General features: G+C 42.5%; 1 protein-coding gene across 2 annotated transcripts in view; it reads right to left on the bottom strand.

Annotated features, from left to right (window-relative positions):
• Window positions 1–25,753, bottom strand: part of LOC139766637 (uncharacterized) — a 134,560-nt gene that overhangs the window by 58,237 nt on the left and 50,570 nt on the right. For both annotated transcript variants that reach the window (XM_071695513.1, XM_071695514.1), the window contains exon 2: window positions 1,022–1,209. In XM_071695513.1, the coding sequence (XP_071551614.1) occupies window positions 1,022–1,209 (188 nt within the window). The remainder of the gene's footprint in view (window positions 1–1,021; window positions 1,210–25,753) is intronic.

The following is a 25,753-nucleotide window of genomic DNA, read 5'->3' as shown; positions in this document are numbered from 1 at the left end:
GGAGGAGAAGGAATAGGAGGAGAGGAGAGAAGAGGAAGAAGAAATAGACGAAAAATCTCTGGATGTTGTTACTGGCACCGCCACCCACGCAACAGGTTTTAACTTTAGCTGAAGTGACAAAAAGACAATGAGGCAAAGACCCCAACAAGGCTGTGAACTTTAAGACGTGCATGCAGTATAATTAGAACATATTTGCCTTCCCCAGGAGGGGCGAACGCCTGCACCCTGGCGTTCTACCTCGCACTAACATTCTAGTATGATGAGACGAGCCTGAGTTTCTGCCCAACATAAACATATTACTGATATAATGTTTGCTCAAGAGGATAACAAAGCACGACCGTTGGGCAACACAGCACGACTGCAGGGTAACACAGCACGACTGCAGGGTAACACAGCACGACTGCAGGGTAACACAGCACGACTGCAGGGAAGCACAGTTCTGCTGTATCTAGCGTACGTCGACCTAACTATATAGCTAGGTTATCTTACGCTTTGATAGCAATAGCTTGAAGGAATGATCGAAGACGATTGTCTAAGGAGAAAATGTTGCTGTACCGGATGAACTCGAATGCCTTCCTGCGAGTCATCGAGACCAGTTGATGTTAGCAGAGATGCTGCACCTGAGCAAGTGAACGAGTAACATCCAATCTAACTTTTTGCATTGGTTACCGCTAACTCTCGTTGTAACCCCCCTTTAATATATATATATATATATATATATATATATATATATATATATATATATATATATATATATATATATATGTGTGTGTGTATATATATATATATATAACTAACCCACCAAGCACTAAACAACCGATCTCCCAACTCTGTTTTAAACTCCAACCCACACGACTCGCACCCATCTGAAACCACACTCCCCAGACAAACACGGGTCACACTCAAAGGTACATGTCAAGCAGGCATATGTGCACACACACACACACACAAACACACACACACACACACACACACACGAGAACACTGCCAGGAAAAAAAAAAGGGAATCCAGCGAGCGTACCTCCAGGTCCCTTGCCCATGCAGATCTTGCCCATGAAGCCCTGTGGGCGGGTGATGGCCTGCCCCTGGGGCGGCCACTGTGTGGCCACCCGACCCACACTCTCAGGCTCCTCCTCGTGCAACATCCTCAGCACCGCTGATTCTCGTAGGTGTGGCGCGATAGGCGGCAGGAAGTCGATCACGACCGGTCTACAAATGATATAAGAAAAGATAAGATTTTACCCCAGTGGGCATTATCAGTTCGTCGTTCCACTGGTGTTATCACAGTTCTGGAACTTTATCTATTCTAGTGCTATCATTAATGTGGTTTTGTCTCATAGGTTGATATCGTTACTTGTTAGGTGATACTGATAACAATGATAATGATGATATATAGAGTATCCAGTCTCAACGGAAGTCTTTCACGAAGTGGCGTTTAAAAAAGCGCTGGGAAAAATATTAGAAAAATGATCAAAGAATTTCTGAATACATGATAAAACCTGCCTCTGGAAAATAAGAGAGAAAAGAAAAATGATAAACATTGCTATCAGGAAAACACGGGATTTGTGATATAAAACAATGGCGAGAAAAATAGTGTGAATATTGAAAATAAATGAAGATAACGAAAGACATTTAAATGGTGTATGTGAGGAGATGATTTCAGTACCTGCCGGGAAGAACGAAGTATAATGAATAAGAGAGAAATTAAGATCAGTAATCGTGACTAGGAGGGTGCAAGACACTGCCAGGTGATCACAAACGAGACATGTGAGGAACGGAACCTGACATATACCAGTACATATCAAATCAGGAGACGTAGGCCTTTCGTATATTCAAACTACGTCACGGAAAAAAAAACTGTTCACTTTGTTGCTATTCTTTTACCAAGCAACGTAAGGTAACCCCCAGCAGTAGCAGCGTTGACCAGAATTCGCAGATTACCACTGTATTTTATAAATCCTGGTCACCCTGGATGGAGGAGACGAGAAGACACAGGAAGAGATTAAGATTAGACACTACGTCTATTCCCCCCACGCTAGCCGAGATCTTGTCATATATATACATTTCCGCTTGGACTATAGAGGCTCAGTTCTTACTCAAGGTAAAACGTTGTACTACAATGTCTCACAGTAGAGTCAATAGAACAATGAGCATCGCATGTAATTTCATCCTTCGTTGTACACGAGGATGGCCCATCTGATAGATCCTTCTCTGTAGTTCTCAACCTTATCAACTTCATCGAAGACGAAGCATTTTAATCCTCAATGCTGCCCAGGTTATGGCGACCTTACACAAGACTTAATCAGCTCCTTTATGATTAAGTCATTATCATAACCACAAAACTAGGGTAACTGGGCGAACTAGGACCACCGAGTATAGCAAAGAATGCAAAACAACACATTGAAAATATTTATTGATTCGCGGGGAAAGAGAGAGCTGCCGACTTTGGCATAAGAACAGATATGTTTTGACAACCGTGGAGAGGTCTCGATGGCTTCTTCACCACCGGAAAAAAAAAAAAAAGAATAATGCTTAGCGATCTCACATGAGGTCGTGACCCCCCCTCCTCAACCCCCTAACCCCCACCAGGGTTTGGAGACCCCCTGCACTAAGATCTTGACGCATTCTTGAACTTCCTCAGTCGATACACCTCCACAGACATCGTACTCTCTCTCTCTCTCTCTCTCTCTCTCTCTCTCTCTCTCTCTCTCTCTCTCGCTACGATTTTGTTTAACTCATTTACCCTGATCGCAGTACGTGGGAAAGAGCCCTCTCTGTCGTCTCCCTATCAACCACCCTACGAAATCTGTGTATGACTCGCCTCAGCCTAACGTAACTCTCTCATTCCCATCTGATTCACCCGTGCATCTCTCCCTCCCTCCGCCTTCATGATGCAACAGCAACGTATCTGAATTTGAGAAAGTCCTCAGGACCAATCATGAGGCCGTGGAATGTGCCCTTGTTATCCCTTCCTACACTCGATGGTTCAGTTACTGAAATAAAGAAATTTACTCGATTTACCTTCGCATTAACCATGAGTCTTAACAAGACATGGTTACCATACTTGAGAAATCACATAACACCATAACAGAGAACATATATAAAGCCATTCGTGAAATCTCGCAATACTTGTGTTGTGAAAGAGGATGAATTACATACGTTTGTATTATAACTGCCAAAACTGGCCGATCAGTCATGCAGATATGATCAAAGGGTATCTCAAACCATGCGAGAAAGAGAGGAAGTAACTCTGACCAAAGTGTACAATACTTTTAGTAGAGACTTTGATACGCTTGGCATCTCAGTCGACCGAATTGAGAGCATTCAGGAAGGTCCTTGGCCTTTTGTGAAAACATTCACGCATAGCTAGACCTGTGATGCAGTGCTCAGGAATGCTCAGTGACCAAAACAAAAGGATGAAATATGCAAAGACCATTAGCACTACGCAACAATAGATTGAGAAGCTCTAGAGAGAATGATGCTAAGATAGTCTACTACACTTACACCAGATCACAAGCCTCGGGAACCATTGCTGGAGACACAGCACATCTTTGTCTATAGCAATGCATATGACATTGTGTTAATCCTCTCGGCTCGTCCAACTCCTTGTCGTATTGATCACCAGGACCAGTGGCGCAACACTTGAGCTTGCAGCTGCTAGGGAATCGAAGTATTCCCCAAAGTCCACCAAATGTATTCGAATCACTTGTTCCTTCCCCTCATAGATACTGTACCTACACCAAGAGCCATTAAGGGAATCCCTCAGAGTATATAACCTAAACTATGTGAGGAGCTTACGGATGAACCACTTTCCTCCCGAACTTGGAGGTTATGAATCCCTAAATGCCTCCTGAATATTAAATTCCTCAGGTTTACGTGAGCGTAGAATGACACGCAGAAAATTTAGGCTGCGTAGGTTGAAAAAGAATCCTTCTGTCAAATGATGACCAAGATTTTCCATTTTTCCAATATTGAAGACTCTAATATGACGAAAATCCTTATTGAAACTAGGCCTAAAATGAACAAAGAAGACGCTAAAGTTACGGAGAAGCAAAGGGGTAAAAAAAAGGAGGTTAAGAGGTTTTAAGAAAGTGAAAAACCTAATTTTTAAAGACGGAAGAATGTAGCTGTTAGAAAAAAAAAAGATATGACGATAAAGAAATCCAACTCTTAGGGTTAAAGGAAAGAAACAGACATTACAACGGCCCACTTTTGAGTTGCCAACGGCTACACAGCGAGTTGCCAAGCATCACGTTGACGGAAGCAGAAACTAGAGTAGCATCGGCTATACAGAATACAGGAACATATTCGAGAGAGCAGTACTCTTTAAAAGAACGAATCAGTCCCTTGTAGAATTGGAACCACTACTGTTCGAAGGGAAAGAATCCTTGGTATCTAAACAAGATTCCCAGTTCCTTAGAGGTAGATCTGGCTATCTGTGTAACTTGGGTTGTCCAAGATAGATTAGATGTTACGGTGATAACAGGTGGGTTTACTGCGGTGTGTGGTGGAGTTGTAGGGCCATTGAAGTTGACTGTGAGTGGATTGTAGGTTGTGAGAGATTTCTTGAGGCGAGAATGAAGCAGTTTATGTCTTAGGGAGAGTTAAGCTTAATTGACTTAACTGGAAAATGTGTTTAGAAGTTTAGGGAAGTTAGTTTGGTGCTTGATGATTTGACGAAATTAATAATTGCTTTGCTATGTAATGGGAAGAGGGATGGAAGCGAATGTAAGAATTACGAACGTTTAAGTTCCCTAAGCATAGTTGGCAAGGTGTATGGTAGAACAGTAATTGCTCGCGTTAAAAGGATTAGTGAACCAGTTGTTTATAGGGAACAAATTGAGGCTGGGAAGGGAAGAGGGTCTGTAGATTAGATTTGTGCACTTAAGACAATAATGGTGAAAATATTAGAGCCAAAAAAATCTGGCATTTATTGGATTACAAAAAAAGATATAGAGACGTGAATAACAAGGCACTGTGGGAGGTTCTGATTCTATGGTGTGCACAAAAAGAAAACAAATTTGAACGAGGTCAAGGATGATTACACAGGCAGTAGTGTTTGTATGACAATAAGCGGGTGTTTGAGTGGCGCTGTAGGTTATTTGATACTTCTCTCGATATATCAAGGGTTACATCATATGGATCGAAGGTGTCTATAAAAGCTAGGAGCAAGAGCTTCGACGGAGTCTTCTTTAGGAGATGATGATGAATCGCGACAGCTACTCATATACACAGGTTGGCAAACATTTGGCTAAATCCTTATCCAAGACTTTGGGATCCATTAGTGGAGCCCACTTAACCCAACTCCGACAGCCTTAATCAGAATTCTGAATGATGTGTGCTCTAGAAATAAAGAAGTTGGTTAACTCTGGCGTTCAGCCACTCTTCCACAACGTGCTGTTAAAGGGAGTAGTACCACAGGTGGAGCGAAAGGTGGTGGATGGCACAGACGAGAACAGCCTCCCCTCTCTCTCTCTCTTCCCCCTTTCCTAAGGAAGACTTACATGGGGTTAGCCACGCTCTACGTCAAGTTTGAACCCTTCATTCCCAAGCACAGCGGACTGGCAGGGCCTCAACGTGGAAACTTAGAGGAGGATCGAGGATAACTTAAACAGGGGAACGATGTGGCTATTGACGTTAACGACATGGTTGTAGTCACAACCCTAAATGGTTGACCCGCATGACGTTCAACAACAACTCAACACTGTAAACAAAACTACCTGATACATGCTCAACAGAAACAGGAGAAGAGACAGAAACGGACAGCCAACGGAAAGAAAGAGTATAGACGTATCTAACCCCCTAACAGCATTATGAATGTGAAATACACCTGGTCCCACGTAGTGTCATGGCTGCAAGAGAGGCTGCAGTCATCCACCAATTTTCATAAAGTACAATGCGTAGTTTATCTTATCCAATTTCGTCACTAAGCCAACAGGCTACAACATTACTAAATTCATGACCCAAACCTGCCGGAGGTGTATATGTATAAGATAAAAACTAGAAATATCTATCCAGCAAAACCATCCACACACCAGTAAAGTCTACGCCATACGTGTATACACCTTGTATCTATCTAGCATCTATCTACCATCTATTCACTGTACCTTCCCTTATCTGATCCCTTCCTTTTCTTTCCCCTCCTAACCATTCAATTAGATATAATAGGCCAGGATTAAGGGCCGTACCCCTGTTGGTTACTTCCGTGTTTATATCTGAGTGTTAAACGATCGGAAATTCTTCACTCTGACTAGATAACGTCTGTCCTTTCTTGAATTATCAACACTACATTTCTTCTGGATCTCTCGGAGTATGTTGTTTACAGATGCTCAGATTGTCATATATTTCATGCAGTTCACGTCCATGCAATTATCATCTTCCTGACGACCATCCAAATAGCACGTTTGCTGGTCTCTCACATTAATGTGATGAAGAATAAGTGAGACAAGTTTTAGTCTAACGTCAAAGGCTCTAGTCAGGCACAGATGTTCCTGTTCCAGAAATCAAGATATACATCTGTCAAATAAATTTTGATCAACTCTGCTTATGAAGGAAAATTGAATCAACCGATGTAACCAGAAATAATGAGAACAAAATCCTTTGGAACGTCTGTCGTGTATATGAACTCGGAAATCACAACTTGTGCAGTAACTGACTCGATCCTCAGATAACTGAAAGCATAAGCAATGACTTGAAACACCTTGAAAAAAGGCATTCACGAAAGCTCTCCCAATATATGCATTAATCTAGGGATAATATCTCCATTGCCGGCAAGCCCTCTCGTCTCGCAGCTGATAACAGCTAGTTTACGTGAGAGGGAACTTCAAAAATCGATTGCACCATCTACAGTCTTATAAAAAGAAATGTATAAAGCATATATGAGTCAGCCACTGAGGTCTTAAGGTGATGATGATCATACAGGATGATTTCTAGCTTTGATGGAGTCTCCTCGTCCCTTTGCTAAGTATAGACTGCCCTACGGCAGTCACTAGACCTTACGAGGCACATCTGGTCAACACTAGGGGAAGATTGCATGTAAATTTGTCAAATGACCACCTGAGTATTTTTCTTCTTTCAGATGGACGAGGTCAATTCTGCCTCCATTCCACAAATATCAACAAACTTAAGAGTAATTCCAACATTCAGTAACTTGCAGGAAACTTGAATCCCAGGAAATGGTAGAGATCAGGACGCAAAGACCGAAGGATTATAAGTAAATCCAATATACAACTTGTAGGAAGCCTTGATGTCCAGTCAGTAGAAGGCGTCAGGCGACAGAGATTTCAGGGATCTTGGAGTTGATTTGTGTGGACAACCGTAGCCGTTATGACAAGAGCAGTTTCCCAAAAGTAACAAACCAGATGAGACGAAAAAGACCCCATTCACATCTTCGAGAACCTGGGAATGATGTTATCTATTTGTGAAACGGACTCTGAGTGGCTAGAGACACGCATCTCTGAAGGATCGCAGAGGCATCGTGAATGATTTTGAAAATGCCCAGTTGTATTAGATATTGTCAGTAGAAAAGACGAATACATGTATATCCAAAATAATCAGGGTCTTTGAAGGCAGTGTCAAATCCATAACCAAATATTGTATGGTCTTGGAGAGAAGCTAAAGCTATCAAAAAGCCATGTTATCCATTCTTAGATAAACTGATATGAGACTAGTAGAATAACCGATGCCTTTATCTTAGTACTCCTTGCATCTTGGACGGGACGAAGGCCACGTACATAGTAAAGATGATGCTGCGGATCTTACGGTTGGCAGATGTTACTCGATGTTGACGACCTTAATGACCCTGTCGTCAATGACCTTGGACGAGGAATGAGCTGAAGACCATTAGATGTGATAGATATGTACATATGTCTCAGCCACAGATGTTTGACTTTCTTGTCCCCTTCATGTGAAAGTTGAAGGTGTTGAGTCATCATAACAAATCTTGAACCAGGTCTCCTCCTCCTCTTGGTGGTGACAAGGCCACCACATTCCCCTTCCTCAGGAAGGCGGTAGACCTGGTGTCACCCGACCTGCTTTTGACCTTGTGGTACTCCCATTAAAAAAGAAATGGCATATTTCTCGAGACTTAATGAAGATTGCCAAGGTAGTTTCTATATATGGATATATAGATGCTTAAGCTCTTCGCTAGTGCCTTTACTATTGGCCCGTATCCAATCCTCCTACATTCAACAAAACACGAGGGTTTGCCAACTCACGACGCATTATCAAGGAGACAATCGTGTGTTTACCTGGTGCCAGTATGGGTTCAGGAGAGAAGGAAGAAAGAAAAAATAGTCTACCGTGACTGCATTGCGGAATTCTGTTTACGCCACCTATAATATTAGCCAGTATCCCTCAAAAAAAAAGCATTCGATACTATAATTCATGGGATTATATGACTCTAATTTGACTTGGATGGTGTTCCAGGAACTCCACTAAAAAGGGTTTAACAGGCATCCAAAACAGGTGTTTTAAAAACCGTAGGGTTCTCGACTCGCTTTAGAATTGTACCTCTAAATCGAAAAAAAACTTTTCTAAGGAGTACTCTGGCATCTAAGCCAAGGTCTTTGCATCATCTTAGAAAATATACACCATGGTGGGATTCTCTTGATGATGGCAGTGTTGTTTATGATAGTTTTGCAGCCTTGAACAGCCTTGTCAGTTTTGCAGCCTTGAACAGCCTTGTCAGTTTTGCAGCCTTGAACAGCCCTGTACCTAATATCACGACACAGCTCTCATGTTTCTGACAAGTGAGCTGTTATCATATTTCAAAACGGTGTGTCATATGATATTCAGAAATCCAAACCTTTTATTTGACACTAGAATTCCCTTGTGGATTAGGATGAAAACGAGTCAGTCATACCAGATTTCTAAACTAGAAACACTGACGTGTCGGTGATCTAGAATTCACCAGTCCTGAGAGTTTAGCATTGTCTAAGGAAAGATGTACCATCATGTATCAACCTTAACTTTCTAAAAGACTAAGCGAGTCACTCTTGTATTTCCCCTGACGATGTGATGATTACACGAAAGTGCACTTGGAAACTTACTGCGTTTCATTTTCCTTTGTATTCTATATATATATATATATATATATATATATATATATATATATATATATATATTGTTAGTGAAGTTTACCACTGAAAGTTGTACCTGACTGCATCAGAATATTGGTAAGGTAGTTATAAACTCGTTATGATGTGTCTGACCTGGATGCGGCTTGTGTGCGCTCATGAGACCAGAGGCATATATTCCAACTTAGTCTTACTGGCCAGTAAAATATCAGTGTCATGAAGCATAACTAATCCCTCACCATATCGTACGTATGCCCCCAACTATACAGACAGAGAGACCTTGAAACATGTATATATACACCTGCAAATCTGGGGTTGGAATAAACAGAGTTTCCCCCCATCTGTTAACTGCTTCTCCAGGAGAAAAAAAAGAGAAAAAAAGCTCAGTCTATCAACAGTCGCTTCGCTACCACCTGACGTAGTAGGCTCTCTCTACCCTTGACGCCACCTGTCTCCCTTCTTCCCCTCCCGCTTCAACTACTCCCTAAGTCAGCGCAAGGGTTTGACGTGACCAGACGAATACGTAACCTTAAGATAAAGCACTCCTCTACACCTCCACCATGAACTTACAAGGTGTAACCTACGAACCAGCCGAGCCGTCCTCCAGGATCGATGATTTATCCAGCTGACTTGAAGACTTGGACGTGTTTCCTCGATATTTGAGTCAACAAATCCACGAGTCTTGAGTGACGACCGTCAACGGAATCCCCAGCTTACTCGGTGAAAGATCTACGTAGATTCAGCGTGAGCTTCCTCAGACACTGCTAGTTGTACTAACTCTCACCATTTCGGTGATTATGAAGACCTTCTCTACTGCCTTTTGTCTCGTCAGCCTCCATGGGGGTTCATCCGTCGCAGCGGAGAGAGACGCAGGTCCTAACCATCATTGATAAGAGACATGATTCTCGACTTGGCCATGAAAGGATTATCCAGAAATCCACCAGGCATGAACTGCCGAGAAACTCTCCTCAGTGAGCTTCGTCGCGTCGCCTATGACGTCCCACAAAGCACATAAATGAAGCCCACGTAGGTATATCCTCATCCTCATAACTGATGCCATGATGGAAGCACCAGCTTGGTGGTAGTACGCTGACGACGCTGCCGTTGGCATCAGTGTTGATAACAGCTCTCCAGACGACATCCTCCTTCAGAACCTCCCTTGTCAACCTCCAGATCTTGACCATCATCATCTACATCAATGGCAGTCAAACCAACGCCGTCGTCATGTGTATCAGCCTTGAATTATGTTCCATTCCGTGCTGTCTTATTGAGCCACATCTCCGTTTGCACACACACACACACACACACACACACATACACACACACGCATACACACACGAACACACATACACATTAAGCCTGTGACGAAAAACACCGTGGCTGTTGATAAGTTCGACCTCATTTTTGTGAAAATTGATGATAAGCTCCGTAAGAAAATAAATAACAGGAGTAGTTCATAGCGCGATCACCAGAGGCAGACGAAAGACATTATGATCAGTCAGCAGTAATTTGTCACGAATACGAGATTTTAACACACCGGTATATAAAAGTCTAGGAATTCCCTTCCGTGTAGCTCCGGGAACGGAATATACACATAAGCATGCTTGACAGTGACCTAATCCAATTAGCTGAGAAACAAAAGAGAGTTCGATCATGATAATTAGCTGTTATGACGCTTTTTCTCCTCGAACAGCTTAGCTGTGGCATTGTCTTCTTTCCCTTTGTCTTCTCTTCGTATACCTTCTCTTCCTTTAAATAGTCAGGTACACAAACAATGACCGAGCCCTCATTAATATTTTCTGATCTCTCTTTTTTTCTTTACTTTTTTTTTTTTCATCCAAGATGGCCTTGAGGAGGCATTGCTCTCCCGTGCCATGTCCGCCACAGGAATGAAGAATTTTGATACAACATGTCTGACAGACCCTGAGATTGTAGTGCGTCTCATGGCGGTAATATGCCCGAGGTAATGATATAACATGAAAATCAGAATATCACTCATACCATGAATCTAGCTTCCTCATTATATTTCCGAGGTATATCTAGTGCATGTCATCATCTCTCTCACACTACCCTACCTGTCATTTGTTACGACCTAGTGATGAGAAATTCAGGGAAGCTGTGTAATATATGAGAAACAGAATTCATTTACATTTGCCTCTAACGAAAAATGAACAAGTGGACTTCAACATACAGACAGTCAGATATATAGTCGGATTTAGAGTATCATGCAAAGCCATCGTGGGTTGGAAAACGCTATTATTTGACCTTCACAAGATTACTTCATTTATTCCTCCGTCTTCATATGCGTTAGATAGATTATGAGATGAAATCTCTTGCTTCTGAAACATCCTCTACATATTCAGCTATCCTTTGACGAACCCGCTGCTGAATACTGGCCGACAAGTTATGAAAGGCAGTGGAATATATAAAAAAGATAGATGGTATCCTAGCCATCAGCAGACACAGGCGAACCATTTGGCAACAGCCCTTCTCCACCTCAGACCAGATGGCCTGGCTAATAAGTCTCACCTTCTGAACTAGATTCAAAATCCAGACAGGCAGGTATGCGAATGTGTCTGATCGCCCAGTGTTAAAAGTTTCTGGGTTAATCATACTTCCTTCTTTTCAACAATAACGTAGCTAACATGTAAAATCTGTATGTGTTGTTAAGAGTCTTGTTGATGTGGTACTGTTTACATAGACACCAGTTCGCCTACAGTAGACAATGATGAATTTTGAGATGATCGCTAAATCTTGAGCACGAACAGAGTAAGGCCAGATGCCATAGCAAGATTTAACGAGTCTAAATTAAGTGTCTCGTATATATACAGAGGAAAGGAGAATTATAAACATGGTTTTCTTCGAAGAACATTGTAAAATGTCACGTACGTTAGACTTCACTGCATTTTTTTTTTTTCTTCAACACCTCCGCATATTCACACAGAGCAAACACCATTTTTTTCTCCTTTTTGTTTACTATTTGGTTAACTTTACCATTAATTGTCGATCATTTATAAGATAAAGCCATCGATTTTTTTTTCCAGTCTGCAGAGTCAAAATTGTCGTGAGCAGTATGGAGTTAAAACATAAAAACGCTTTAAAAAAAACTGCGACACATTTAGCTTCATTTTGCTTCGCATGTTCTGTGATTGCTTCTAAGTTGTCTGGTGAACTACATTTATTTTTCAAATGTAAGTTCTTAACGTAGCGTTTTGGAAGGAAATGTTCTAGATCAGTAGAGAAATGGCTATCTTTAAGTCATTTGTGATGAGATAAACGACCCAGTGCGAAAGCATCATTACTGGAATTTCCACAAATCTTGTATTCCTTTAAAAAAAGGAAAAATATGGTATCAACCATACACGTCAACGCCTCATACTGTCCTCAGGCATTTCATTTCTAACACACCCATCCTCGTCCGTCCAATCACATTGAAGGCTTTCAACTCGTATCCACATGGCATCGTTTTTATCCTGCTGTTCCACTGAACATCCCATCTTTACACTCTCTCTATCCACACATCCAGGAACTTTTGCCCCCTTACCCACCATATGGTTCACCTTTGTGTCCATAGTTCCCTCCGTTGCCATATCCACTGCCAGGAATATAAACGTTCATTTCCTCCATGTAATGATAATGATAATAATGATAATGATAATAGAATAATTGATAGTAGATAACAACGATAACAATGATAATAAAACTAATGATAAAAGCAGAGAAAGAAAAAAAAAAGAGAGAGGCACAGGCAGGCACAGGGAAGAGAAATGAAGAAGCCATGGAACGCTCCGGGAGGGTAAAATTTACTTAAAGCTTATAAACATTTTATGTCTTACATATACGTGGATTCCAATGATGCACTTTGGAACAGACGTGATTTCCTAAAAGAACCCCCACGAACCAGGGACGCAAGATGTCATTTCACAATGAGACAGCACATGAACATGATGATGAAATGATATTGAATTTAATGGCCATATTAGGTGGAGCAGGTGAAGCGCGCGCCCGCCGCCCCCCCACTACAGCTGACAATCCCAGCTGAGCGCTGGGAGACAGCGGGTGACCAGTCTAGAGGGATATTTAAAGAGGTTGTGACTCGACTTGGCATACCTCCTGACTGTGTGAATCACCTTCATATGTTACAGAGGAGGAGACCTTGTCGGCCCAGCTGGGAGGCCCAAGACTCCTAAGGGATATCAAAGTTCTTATTAGTCTTGACTTCCTTCACGTTGTATAAAGGAAGGGAGAGAGAGAGAGAGAGAGAGAGAGAGAGAGAGAGAGAGAGAGAGAGAGAGAGAGAGAGAGAAGCTACGTGAGCCTTAAGAGTACCCCAAGAAATGAACAGAGTGGACGACGATCTTCCCTTAAGAGAGAAGCGAACAAGTCACACATGTTGACGAATCCTATTACCTTCATCAGACTCTGCAGTGTGTATGTAAGGCTACGAAACGCAGCCACGAATCAAAAGCTTGTTAAAGAATGTGTCGGTCAGTGAAAAAGGTATTTAGATATGAATAATGAATATCTCAAGTCGATATATATATATATATATATATATATATATATATATATATATATATATATATATATATATATATATATATGAGTAGTTCGCAAATACAATTATGATTCTGGAGATTCTTTAGGTTTCAGGAAATCCCTGATGGCAATGAGCATCCAGCTCCCACTACCCATCTGGCCGGCGAGGAGGCAACATTTTCCCAGACTTCACCTCATCAGACATTATGTTGGCTTCCCTCATGGCTTATAACGTCTTGAAGAACTCTTCCCCCCCCACACCGAAAGCAGCCCTTCGAGTCGCCTCACAGCCCGCAGACGCAGGTAAGAAAAAACAAAAATATCCTCTTCGAAAACGCCTGACTCAACTGAAGGTAACAGGTTTCCAGTTACTGTACCATTACATGGAAGAAACCAAGACTGACAAATGAATCTGTTCCTCCCCATTATTGTGACGACTCGTCACCAAGATGATCATAAAACCAAACACCACCAAAGCCTTGGTAAGCGGCAACACAGATGGTGGCAACACCATAAGCTCATTAACTGTCACCAATGAGGTCATCAGAGCATTCGAAGGCATTACCAATGCTTAAGCTTCTCAGAAACACCAACCTCGAGCACCCAGTAACAGCAACGGGGCCACTAAAGACACATCTCTCCCCTCTCTAATCTTCACTTCCTAGCGATTTGGAGGTGTGTGAAGCAGTCCTATCCTCCCCACACAGGTCAGCTCTACCGGTGTGAGGCGCAAACATCGAGGTAATAGTTAACCCCGGTCAGGATCCAGTCATCGAGAGCTTTCCGACCGAACATACCACACTTGTCACTCAGTGTGTCCCCGTTAAGATTTCGTGGCCCATTAAGCTTCTTAAAGAAGGAAGATGATGTCATCATGTTCATTGCCATTGGCAATACCTCTCGCCGTCTGGTAGCCAGGGCGGCTGTCAAAAGGGTGAACAACGAGGCAGCCACCTTCCTGAGTCCAAAGCAACTTGGCCTTGGCGTCTCCCACTACGGGGTTCTAAAGCAGCAGCCAACGCTGCTCAAGCCTGTTCGTAACCTGGCCCGTGATAAAGCCATGACTAAATCAAAATTTCGAAAAAGCTCTTAACCTTGTGAGGAGAGAGGCCATCACACCAGTACTGTATTGCCTGTCTACCTTACGTTCGTACGTGCTACATCGCATCACTGACCTCCACTTTTGATGGATTCCATCTAGGTGACCATCGCGCCACTCTTATATCCGGCTTGAGTCTTCGAAACGTCAGAGAGCCTGTCTTGTGAGCTGAGCATCATGCTTCTGGATGATGTCACCTTGGCAAGCACTTTGAAGTCCCCTGGTTGGTTGCTGACTTCTCCTCTCTCGTACAAAAAAAAGGAGAAAGAATACCTTGGGAATTGCGACATCATCGCCTCCATTCGAGAGGCATCCTGTCTACATTTTAAGCTCACTATCTTGCTAGGAAGAGAGATTCAAACTTCTCAACCCGAGTGGTAGCGATATGCTAGTTGCATCTAAGGGATCCAGGTCCACAGATAGCATCAGAGACAGAAATGTGGAGGATTTGAAAAGAGTCGAAGGCATAAACAGCCCTTCTCCTCCTCCACCAATTTGTGTCTAACCCTTACCGAGATGAACCTACTCCCTCGGGACTTCGCTCCCCTTCAGTAGAAGTCGTGCAACCTTTCTGCAGAAGGAGCCCAATGGACACAAACAACCACTCCTGTTAGGTTGGGTAGAATTAGCATCCGCTAGAGAGATAATGGCAAACGAGGGTTGCAAGTAGGGTCGTTCGACTGAACCAGGGCGTATGAAGAGGTCAGAGGAAAAGCCAAAGAACGAGCTGGAGCGTTTAGTTGTGGGCGGGCGGGGCGGGGATTAAGACCAGCGTAGTAAACATGACAATCAGAGAGTGGATGTGAACCATTGAGGTCGTTCTTCGTATGTCGATGCCGCCTCGCTGATGCGGTGAACAAGTGCGAGAGAGAGAGAGAGAGAGAGAGAGAGAGAGAGAGAGAGAGAGAGAGAGAGAGAGAGAGAGGTCGATATATAATTTACAATCCAATATCCCCTATCTAGTAGCTTTTGCAGCATCAAAGCTGCGCTACACTCAGTATCAGAGACAAGATGGACTTCTGTAAAGCATATACTTCTTTGATAAGACAGGACTCTTGTTTTTCCAACAGACGATGATATAGCCTTACCAAAGGGAAGTCTTCATTTGGGTTGTAACCTCAAGCAGGCGAGATACAGTAACACAATTTTATATATATATATATATATATATATATATATATTATCCCTGGGGATGGGGGATTAAGAGAACTTCCCACGTATTCCCTGCGTGTCGTAGAAGGCGACTAAAAGGGGAGGGAGCGGGAGGCTGGAAATCCTCCCCTCTCGTTTCTTTTTTTTTTAATTTTCCAAAAGAAGGAACAGAGGGGGACCAGGTGAGGATATTCCACAAAGGCCCAGTCCTCTGTTCTTAAACGCTACCTCGCTAACGCGGGAAATGGCGAATAGTTTGAAAGAAAAAAAAAAAAATATATATATATATATATATATATATATATATATATATATATATATATATATATATATATATATATATATATATATTCCTATGAGTCCACGGGGAAAATGAAACACGAAAAGTTCTCAAGTGCACTTTCGTGTAATAATCACATCATCAGGGGAGACACAAGAGAGAAATATAACAGTCAGTTGATATACATCGAAGAAACGAAGCTAGGACGCCATTTGGTAAACATGTCATTTTCTCCGTGGACTCGTACGAATATCTTGATCACACGCAAAACTGTGATCCTTTCCAATATATATATATATATATATATATATATATATATATATATATATATATATACATATATGTATATACATATATATATATATATATATTATATGACAGTCTTGGTGTTACACAAGACCTCTTTTTAAATGCTTCTGCCGCACAGAACTGCTCTACTTTGAGTTGTAGGTAAACGTGGACTCCCTTGGAATGAGAAGTTCTCTGTAGAGACTCCACTCCCAGTGATACAGCCTCACAGCCTCTTCTTGGTAGAGGGGAGAGAGAGGATGCTACCCAGGTAACTCCTGCGCCACGTAAAAGGCGTCAAAGATGGGTGTCAACTGGCGGCTGGAATTATCTCCTCTTGGCTACAAACTTATTTAGACAAGATGAAGGATGAAGAGAGAAGCGAGGACTTTAAGACCAAGGCTGTGTCGTCTGCTCCTTGAATTTGGTCGCAGAGGCTGGAAAAGCCACGTATTGATAAAGAAAGAATATGTGTGTGTGTGTGTGTGTGTGTGTGTGTGTGTGTGTGTGTGTGGGAAGGAAAGGCGTTTAATTTCCCTTCTGTATTTCTATCGGTTCATCAAATCATTCAGTGGCGATATCCCGTCCATTACTCTGGCTTCTTTCATTGCTTCTCTCTCTCTCTCTCTCTCTCTCTCTCTCTCTCTCTCTCTCTCTCTCTCTCTCTCTCTAGGGTGAGCGAGGCAGTCAGGGAGAGTTAATTAAGATCCATCTCTTGAAGGCGCACGAGTACCCAACCAAGCCAGGCCAGGCCAGCCAGGCAAGCAAGTGGTGGTGGTGGGCGAGAGGAGGATTATTTCCATCATCAGAGATCACGAACCCAATACCATTCCGTCCGAACGCCTGCCTGTTAGGAAAATACTCCACTTCGATTCTTAATGTACGTTGTCATAAGGTTCACTTTAAGAACTAACGCCTGCCTGTTGGGAAAATACTCCACCTCGATTCTTAATGTACGTTGTCATAAGGTTCACTTTAAGAACTGGAAATGAGAAAAAGATATCGTTGGCGGATAACTACCCCCCCCCCCCTCCATCCCACCCAGAGTCGTCGCTCGAGTCCTCTGGAAAAGCGTTAATCACGCTGGAGGACCCAGAGGTAAGGACGATCAGGGGGGGAAAAAAATACATATGTATTAGACGTGTGATACTCATGGTGACCCCATGACCTTCGGGCTAATCTGAGTGTTCTGTGTGTGTGTTTCTCTTATGTGTGAGGTGTGGGTGTGTGTGTGGTGTGGGCGTGTGTGTGTGTGTGTGTGTGTGTGTGAGGTGTGGGTGTGTGTGTGTGTGTGAGGTGTGGGCGTGTGTGTGTGTGTGTGTGTGTGTGAGGTGTGGGTGTGTGTGTGGTGTGGGCGTGTGTGTGTGTGTGTGTGTGTGTGAGGTGTGGGTGTGTGTGTGTGTGTGAGGTGTGGGCGTGTGTGTGTGTGTGAGGTGCGGGCGTGTGTGTGTGTGTGAGGTGCGGGCGTATGTGTGTGTGTGTAAGGTGTGGGTGTGTGTGTGAGGTGTGTGTGTGTGTGTGAGGTGTGGGTGTGTGTGAGGTGTGGGTGTGAGATGTGGGTGTGTGTGTGTGTGTGTGTGTGTGTGTGTGTGTGGGTGTATGTGATAACCTATTTGTTATGTACTTCTACGCTAGGGGGGGGGGGGGGGAAGGCCTTTTTCCTTTAACTTAGAAAGCTGATGGATGTGATCGAGTCACTCATTACTCTTTTCCCCTGCATGGGGAACAAATCTATGGTCTTTAACTTCTCAATGTAGCTTAGCTCTCATTCCATTTTTCGTTGTGCTCCTGTAGACCTTCTCTATCAGTTCTTTATGTTTCTTCAAACGCAGCAAATGTGTTAGTTTTGGCTGATGTAACCTGTGAATAATTTGTTGACACGTTTCCTTATCTATGCAATTCAACTGCTGTTCCAGTACTTAGGAGCAGACTTCTTGATGGACATAATTCTTATCGAGACTTTCTTTCTCAGTCGTCCAACCGTATTCTCGTATAATCACACGGGTTATATTTCATCCTCTTCCCCTATGTCTCAGCTCAACACTGGAATTTGTTTCTGTTTTTTTTTTCGTGAGCTGATGCAGTCCTCAGTAATAGTTCGCTCATTATACTGTGATCATCTGCAGATATTCAAGTATAGGTCTGGATCTTTAAACCAAAAAAAATTTACATTAACAAAAGAATAAAGAAGATCAATGGTTGCAGAACAAAGCCTTGCTGTTATACAATTCTCAGCGCACTTTTTTTTTTTCCTAGTCTCCCTCCCAAGTTGCTCCATTTATAGGCAGTTGCTATGGCTTTAAATCTTCAGTGGTGTGGGGTAGGAAAAAAATATATCTCCCTCTCGCTCCCGTAAGAGAATTTTAACTGAGGTTTTGGCATTGTTGCGATTCCTACCTTACACTTCGCCTACGGACCGTACCAAAGACCATAGACCGACCTTATTCCCATATTTCTCCTCCCTCGAGATGATAGTTTTTCTTTATGTGTAATTTCTAAGTCTATTTCATTTTACCGGTGATAAGCACCTCGATATTCTGGAGGACGAAATAGAACCGTGAGAGCGAGCAGGTACGAAGATCTGTCGTTCCTCTCTCTCTCTCTCTCTCTCTCTCTCTCTCTCTCTCTCTCTCTCTCTCTCTCTCTCTCTCTCTTCTCTCTATTTCTGCCCGGCTACACAGTGTTTTGATCCCCTCCCCGCGGCTGATCTCGCCCCGCCCGCCCTCACAGGCGTGTCCTCCAGCTCCTCTCCCTGGTCACGACTCCCCTCTGGGATTTATGAAGGGGAAAAAATTCATAAAATCCTTTTAAGACCGACTCCTTCACAGTGGATATTACAATCTGATGTACTGCCAACCACACGGCTTAATAAAGAAGATAACCATGTGTTTATATATATATATATATATATATATATATATATATATATATATATATATATATATATATATATATATATATATTACGCATCTATGTTTGTAACATTTCTTGTTGTTGATATGATATTTACAGTCTCATGATGACCATATTCTGACTCTTCTAAATCTTTAACATAGATAGTACTTCCCTCGTGTATAGTAGAGCTACAATCTAAAATTCTCTTCATACCAGAATCCCATTATGTACTCAAAGTATTATATATAAGACAGATTTCTTGGATGATCCAGGAAATCACGGACGAAAACCTGTAACACAGGTACGTACGTACGTATGAATAGAACGAGGCGTGTATCATACATTCGTCCGAACACTGCATCCATCTGATGTGAAAGGTATATGGATTCTAGCTGGAAGGGTTCCATTCATACTTTCTTTTTCCTATGAATGAACGCTCCAATCATTTAGGGAGGAAGGAGGCTTCAAGACCTGCTGGTCATAGGAAAAAACGAGATGGAGGAATTTATATACTACAAGTGTACGAAGAGGTCGTGGCTAAAGAACATATTACTCTGTAATATGGACAATGAGGGTGAGTGAGTGAGTGTCACGATAGACAATGGGAATAGATAGAATCAGGGTAGTGAGAACAGGCGAATAGTGTATATGAGGAAATTGCTGACGATAGCCCACTCACTCGACCTTAATGAGACAGACAGTAAGATTAGCAATCCTGACACGGAGGGTGTAAGATGGTTCATGTGTCTGATCCATTAGATAAATGACTAGAGAGCGAGAGATTGAGCAGGGAGCGAGAGCATTGCCTGCCCGGCAAAAGTCACATTTTCGCAAGGTGATCATGTTGAAGAAGGAGGTTCACGGATGATATCAGATACGGAATAGAATTTTACTTTTCGTCGAATTTTGTTTTGTGTGCGATTTTTCCGTTCATAGCAAAGTGTCTGTTCCTGGTTTCTGAGCATCTTTTGTACTCGGCTAGACCCCGGCTTGTGGACGAAGAGTGACTGTTTTCGTTCGTCCAATGACCGTGGGTGACACCAGTCATTGATGTTTTATTGACTATATTGTGTAATATTTCTGATTATCTACTTTCTTTTTTCCTTCCATGCTGACTGATCCTATAGTTTTGAATAAGAATTTTTGCAAGGTGAATCCTTTATGAAAGAATACTTAATCTACTAAGTCCTTTCAAACTACACCCGTAAAGAATTGTGAATATGCTTCACAAAATGTACGCGAACTACTAGTCCTTTCAAGCTACACCCATAAAGAATTGTAAATAAACTTCACAAAAAGGACGCGAATTTCGTGAATGTCTACACACAGGTGTCTTTGGCAGTGATACTGAGAATGTTTGTCATCAACAGGTCAGGAAATTACAGACTGTCGTTATCAACCAAGCACAAAAATAACATTGCTGGCCAGTCACTGTAACCTCTCAGATATTTCTCCCGTGATCACGCTACATATCATATGCGCTACGGCAGGTCAGCTACTTCGCTTGACACCGGCCGTCAACCACTCCCAAGAGACTCCTTCTTAAATCAAAACGATAGCGCTTCCCCTAAGCGTTTGCTGCTGTCTATACAACACACTAACACGAAGTGTGGAAGGTAGTCATGACAACTGTACTGCCTCTTCTCCTCCTGTGAAATGTGGTGTATCGTCCCTCGGTACCCAGCCTCGGTGTATCGTCCCTCGGTACCCAGCCTCGGTGTATCGTCCCTCGGTACCCAGCCTCGGTGTATCGTCCCTCGGTACCCAGCCTCGGTGTATCGTCCCTCGGCTGAAGTACTTGGTTCACGTTGATGGCGGGAGCTGATTCAAGAATTGATATTTCGTGAGGACGTCTATCAAGAGCGCGAAACCCTACCCTTCCTCCCCCTCCCCCCTTACTCTCTCTCTCTCTCTCTCTCTCTCTCTCTCTCTCTCTCTCTCTCTCTCTCTCTCTCTCTCTCTCCAAAAATAAAGAAAAAAGTGAGAGATAGGAACAAAGGGGTACTGGAACGATTTGAGAGAGAGAGAGAGAGAGAAGTATTCGAATACTTGAGAATATGTAAAAGGTTATGAATGACCGCGAGGGGTGTATAAGATTAGCCTGTTGCTGGCTAGGCTCTCTCTCTCTCTCTCTCTCTCTCTCTCTCTCTCTCTCTCTCTCTCCATCCCTCCCTCGGTGGCCGGTAAATCTGGTGTGTCTGGCATGTTTCCACTACGGCGAGTTTAGCGTTCAGCCATCAGCACCCACCCGCCTCACCTCCATCCCTTCTGCCTGGTGTAAAGATACTATGTTAACTGACTCAGGAGCAGCTTTATTCATAACTCACGAGTAATATGGTTGTCACAGACTATACCTCCTCTTAGCAGTGGGGGCTTAAGCTCCGCTCAGCATAACACCAACATAAAACTTAACGTTGAAGATTAAGTTTGGCTCCGAGCAAAGGAAGACTAGAATCATAATTGTGGTACTCATCTGTAGCCCCGAAAGCTACCGACAACAAGAATTTAGTCATCAAATACAATAGTAGTGAGGAGGTGAAGTCTACTAAGAACAGGTGAAACAAATGGTAAACACACCAGCAGAGATATGAACTCTCCACCACCACTTCAAGCGCCTCATATGCGGTGAAATGACGAGGATATCCATCCGAATTATCCTTCTCTTACAAGAAACAGAAACACTCGTCGACGTGATGAATAAAGCTTTCATAAAGACAAAAAAGCTATTGACTATCTCCTCCTCCTCCTCCTCCTCCTCCAGCGACATGGCGGCCCTTCGTACTATCAGTGGTTGGGCTTGAATAGCATTTTCTATCGCCTTACGTCTAGTAATAACATACTTAAATCATGGCGTCAGGGAGAGTAAGGAGGCAGTCTCCACACTGAGCCTTTGATGAAGCATGTTTTCTCTCATGAAAACGTAAAGTAATTCCTGAAATATTATGATCACAGCAGGGCAGAATAGCCAAGAGGAACTTGAGTCTTTTCCTGAATGTAGTACTCAGCGGCTGAGCGATGTGTGGTATGTACCAACCTGCGCAAACCCCTCCTTTAACTATTGTACTGTGTTCCTGTTTAAAGTCTATATATCACGTTGCCCTTATCATGCTGCGTTCCAGCTATCTCGTTGCCCTTACTGTGCCGCGCTCCAGCTTAAGTCTTATCTCGTTGCCCTTTTGGCTCCTTGCTGTTAAAGCTGTCATTTTGATTATCATTTGGACATACTCAGCTTATTACTCATTGTAAATGTCACATGAATGTTTGCCCATCACTCATGACCCATTTGCGTCATCAGTTTCATCACCAACAGAGCGTTTAGAAAATATAGACGTATCGTGGCCCCTGTCAAGAGCTCTGGAGAGGTAGTGGGAAACGACAGAAGATTTACCAAGAGAGAGAGAGAGAGAGAGAGAGAGAGAGAGAGAGAGGATCAGAGGTGGAACACATGGTAGATCGCCGTATTGGTGATATGAAAGAAGGAAATGGGATTCAAGGTACTCAACAAGGTGAGAGGTAAGGAGAATCTTTAAAAAAAAGGGAAAAAGAGTACGGACGAAGTAGATGATCGAGGATCGAAACTAATTCGTCATGTTCCTTTACGAGAAGAAAAGGTATGCTATTCTTTATAATTCCTTCCCGTTGCTTACTTTATCATTCTCACATGAACTCTACAAAGCAAGTACCTGTGGTCCACACACCCTCAACCCCTCCTCCTGAAACCATCTTGCTGATCTCTAATCATACGTTCTGTGCCATGCCACCTCCTTCTCAATCACCGCTCTCCCATACAACTTATCTGTGGAGAAAAGGAAGAAAGCCAACCACCCCTGTACCTCCTGCTTGTCAATGAAGGCGACTAGAAGAGGAGGGAGCTCCCCTTGTATACATCATATTTGTTCATCGTGTGGTGGTCATCCGCTCAAATCATATACGCTGAACCTTCTTTCCTTTGTGTGCTTTGAGCTAGGAAGAATTCAGTGATCATGATATTCATGTATTATGGTAACTGTAGCCCTCTTGTTGACGTTTACATAGAAAAGATGATGGCACTGTATGTGACATGTAAATATTTGCTAATATTTCATTACATTTCATTACACTGCATAATCTAACCTAAGGCAGAGGGGTACGCAAGCAACCAATACGAGAGACGAAAAGCCAAAGGGAAGAATAAATAAGATAAGCATCTTTTAAATGAACTCAGTCGAGGTGGGAAATGAAATAAGAGCCTCCGGAGCGTGTTAGGAATACTGAACACACTCTTGTTTAGCCTGAATGAGCTACGCTGGAGAAGGATTCATTCGAGACCTTAAAGACAATCGTAGTCTTTTCGTGTGGCGCATTTTTCAATTCTAGTTATTAGATCCTTCCAAGATATACAGAGGCTACATTAATGCTGAATATACCAATGGACTCCCGGGTTTGAACAGTAGACCCTTCAAAGTCGAAAGGAATTTCAGAGAAAGAATGATAGAAAGTGGGGTTTTAGGTGCTTAGCTGACTTAACTACGACTATGTATTTTTGAAATAAGGAAACAGGTTAGAGCAGAATATATCTTGTATATCAAATGAATAAAAACGTCATTAACACCAAATAATGCTTACCCCTACGTATATAAGTATACATACATACCTCACAGTATGGTAGCGCCAGGAACAGACGAAAAAAAGGACTCACTCGCTCTCATATATTCGCTACCTGTCATATGTAACGTACAGAAACCACAAATACTATCCACAACCAGGCCCCACAGTCCTTTCTGTGGTTTCCTCTGCCTCATATGCCCTCGTTCAGTCCAACGAATGTACGTTGTCCCTTGTATACCACATCGTTCCAATTCATTCTATCCCTTACACGCCTTTCACCCTCCGGCATGTTCAGGTCGTGTCCACTCCCAGGTATCGAGACCACGCCACTTCCTCCAATTCTTTTCCGTTCAAACTCACACCCCCAACTAACCTTTCTCTGCACCGCTAGATATAACGACCTTGCTTTTTTGCCTATCTATTCTCAACTATTTCCTTTCACAGACGCTCCCAAACTCAAACACCAATTTTTGCTATTTCTCAGCGATATACATACATATATATATATATATATATATATATATATATATATATATATATATATATATAATATGTGTGTGTGTGTGTGTGTGTGTGTGTGTGTGTGTGTTGGAAAGGATCACAATTTTGCTCGTGATCAAGATATTCCTATGAGTCCACGGGGAAAATGAAACACATTAAGTTCCCAAGTGCACTTTCGTGTAATAACCACATCATCAGGGGAGACACAAGAGAGAAATATAAGTCAGTTGATATACATCGAAGAGTCGAAGCTAGGACGCCATTTAGTAAACACGTATGTTTTGGATATATATATATATATATATATATATATATATATATATATATATATATATATATATATATATATATATATATATATATGTGTGTGTGTGTGTGTGTGTGTGTGTGTGTATGTGTGTGTGGCTAACCAGGGCATATAAAGCGGCTGTGCAAAACCATGGAAAGATCTGTGGTGCCTGGTTGTGTAGAGGGAGCTGTGGTTTCAGTTCATTACACATGACTGCTAGGGAATGAATGTGACCATATGAGGCCTTTCTTCGTCTGTTCTTGGAACTACCTAGCCAACGCAGGAAACGATCAAGTATGAAAAGACAGAATATATATATATATATATATATATATATATATATATATATATATATATATATATATATATATATATTCAGATAGATAGATAGATAGATATGAGATAACAGATAGATAGATTAGACGAAGCTTTAGCTCAATCAGACCCAGCACCCGGGAAGAACCACCAAGAGACCAGCTTGACCAAAAACCTTTCGTAGTCGAGACGATGACCTCAGCCATGATGGCTCAGGACTAAACACTGAGCCAACCAGGGGATGATTCAGTCTTCATCTACACATAATGATAAGCCACCACCACCATAATGTAGGGAAGAGCTTCCTATACGGTGCTACAGGTTCAGCCCTTTGTACTCTTGTATTGTGGTGAAATAACCCATGTTGCTGCTGCTATCTACCACGAACACCTGCGTATAGAAGGACAGATCAGTAACCTTAATCAGAGTGACCGACGACGTGGTCTGTGTTACGAGAGTTCTGTCGGACGATATTCCAGGCACAGAAATGTTAATGACATAATTGCAGCGAGTTCTGCCTTTGGTAATTACTCGGATGAAAGGGAACCCCGGCTTTTCGAGAGTAGTGGGAGTGGAGATCCGAGCTGGCTGCCTGCCTGATTGTGTATCGACATAGTACGCCAGCTGGTGGTGTGGCAGGCACGTACCTGCTGGTAGAAGTACTTAATAACACGTACTGTAATAGGATGGGACTAAGAAGATCTAGTTCGTATACCGAATGCTAAGAGCGA

This window comes from Panulirus ornatus, chromosome 58 (genome assembly GCF_036320965.1).
Source record: "Panulirus ornatus isolate Po-2019 chromosome 58, ASM3632096v1, whole genome shotgun sequence".
NCBI lineage: Eukaryota > Metazoa > Arthropoda > Malacostraca > Decapoda > Palinuridae > Panulirus > Panulirus ornatus.
The sequence above is the reverse complement of the archived record's forward strand: the minus strand, read 5'-3'. Positions and strand labels throughout refer to the sequence as shown.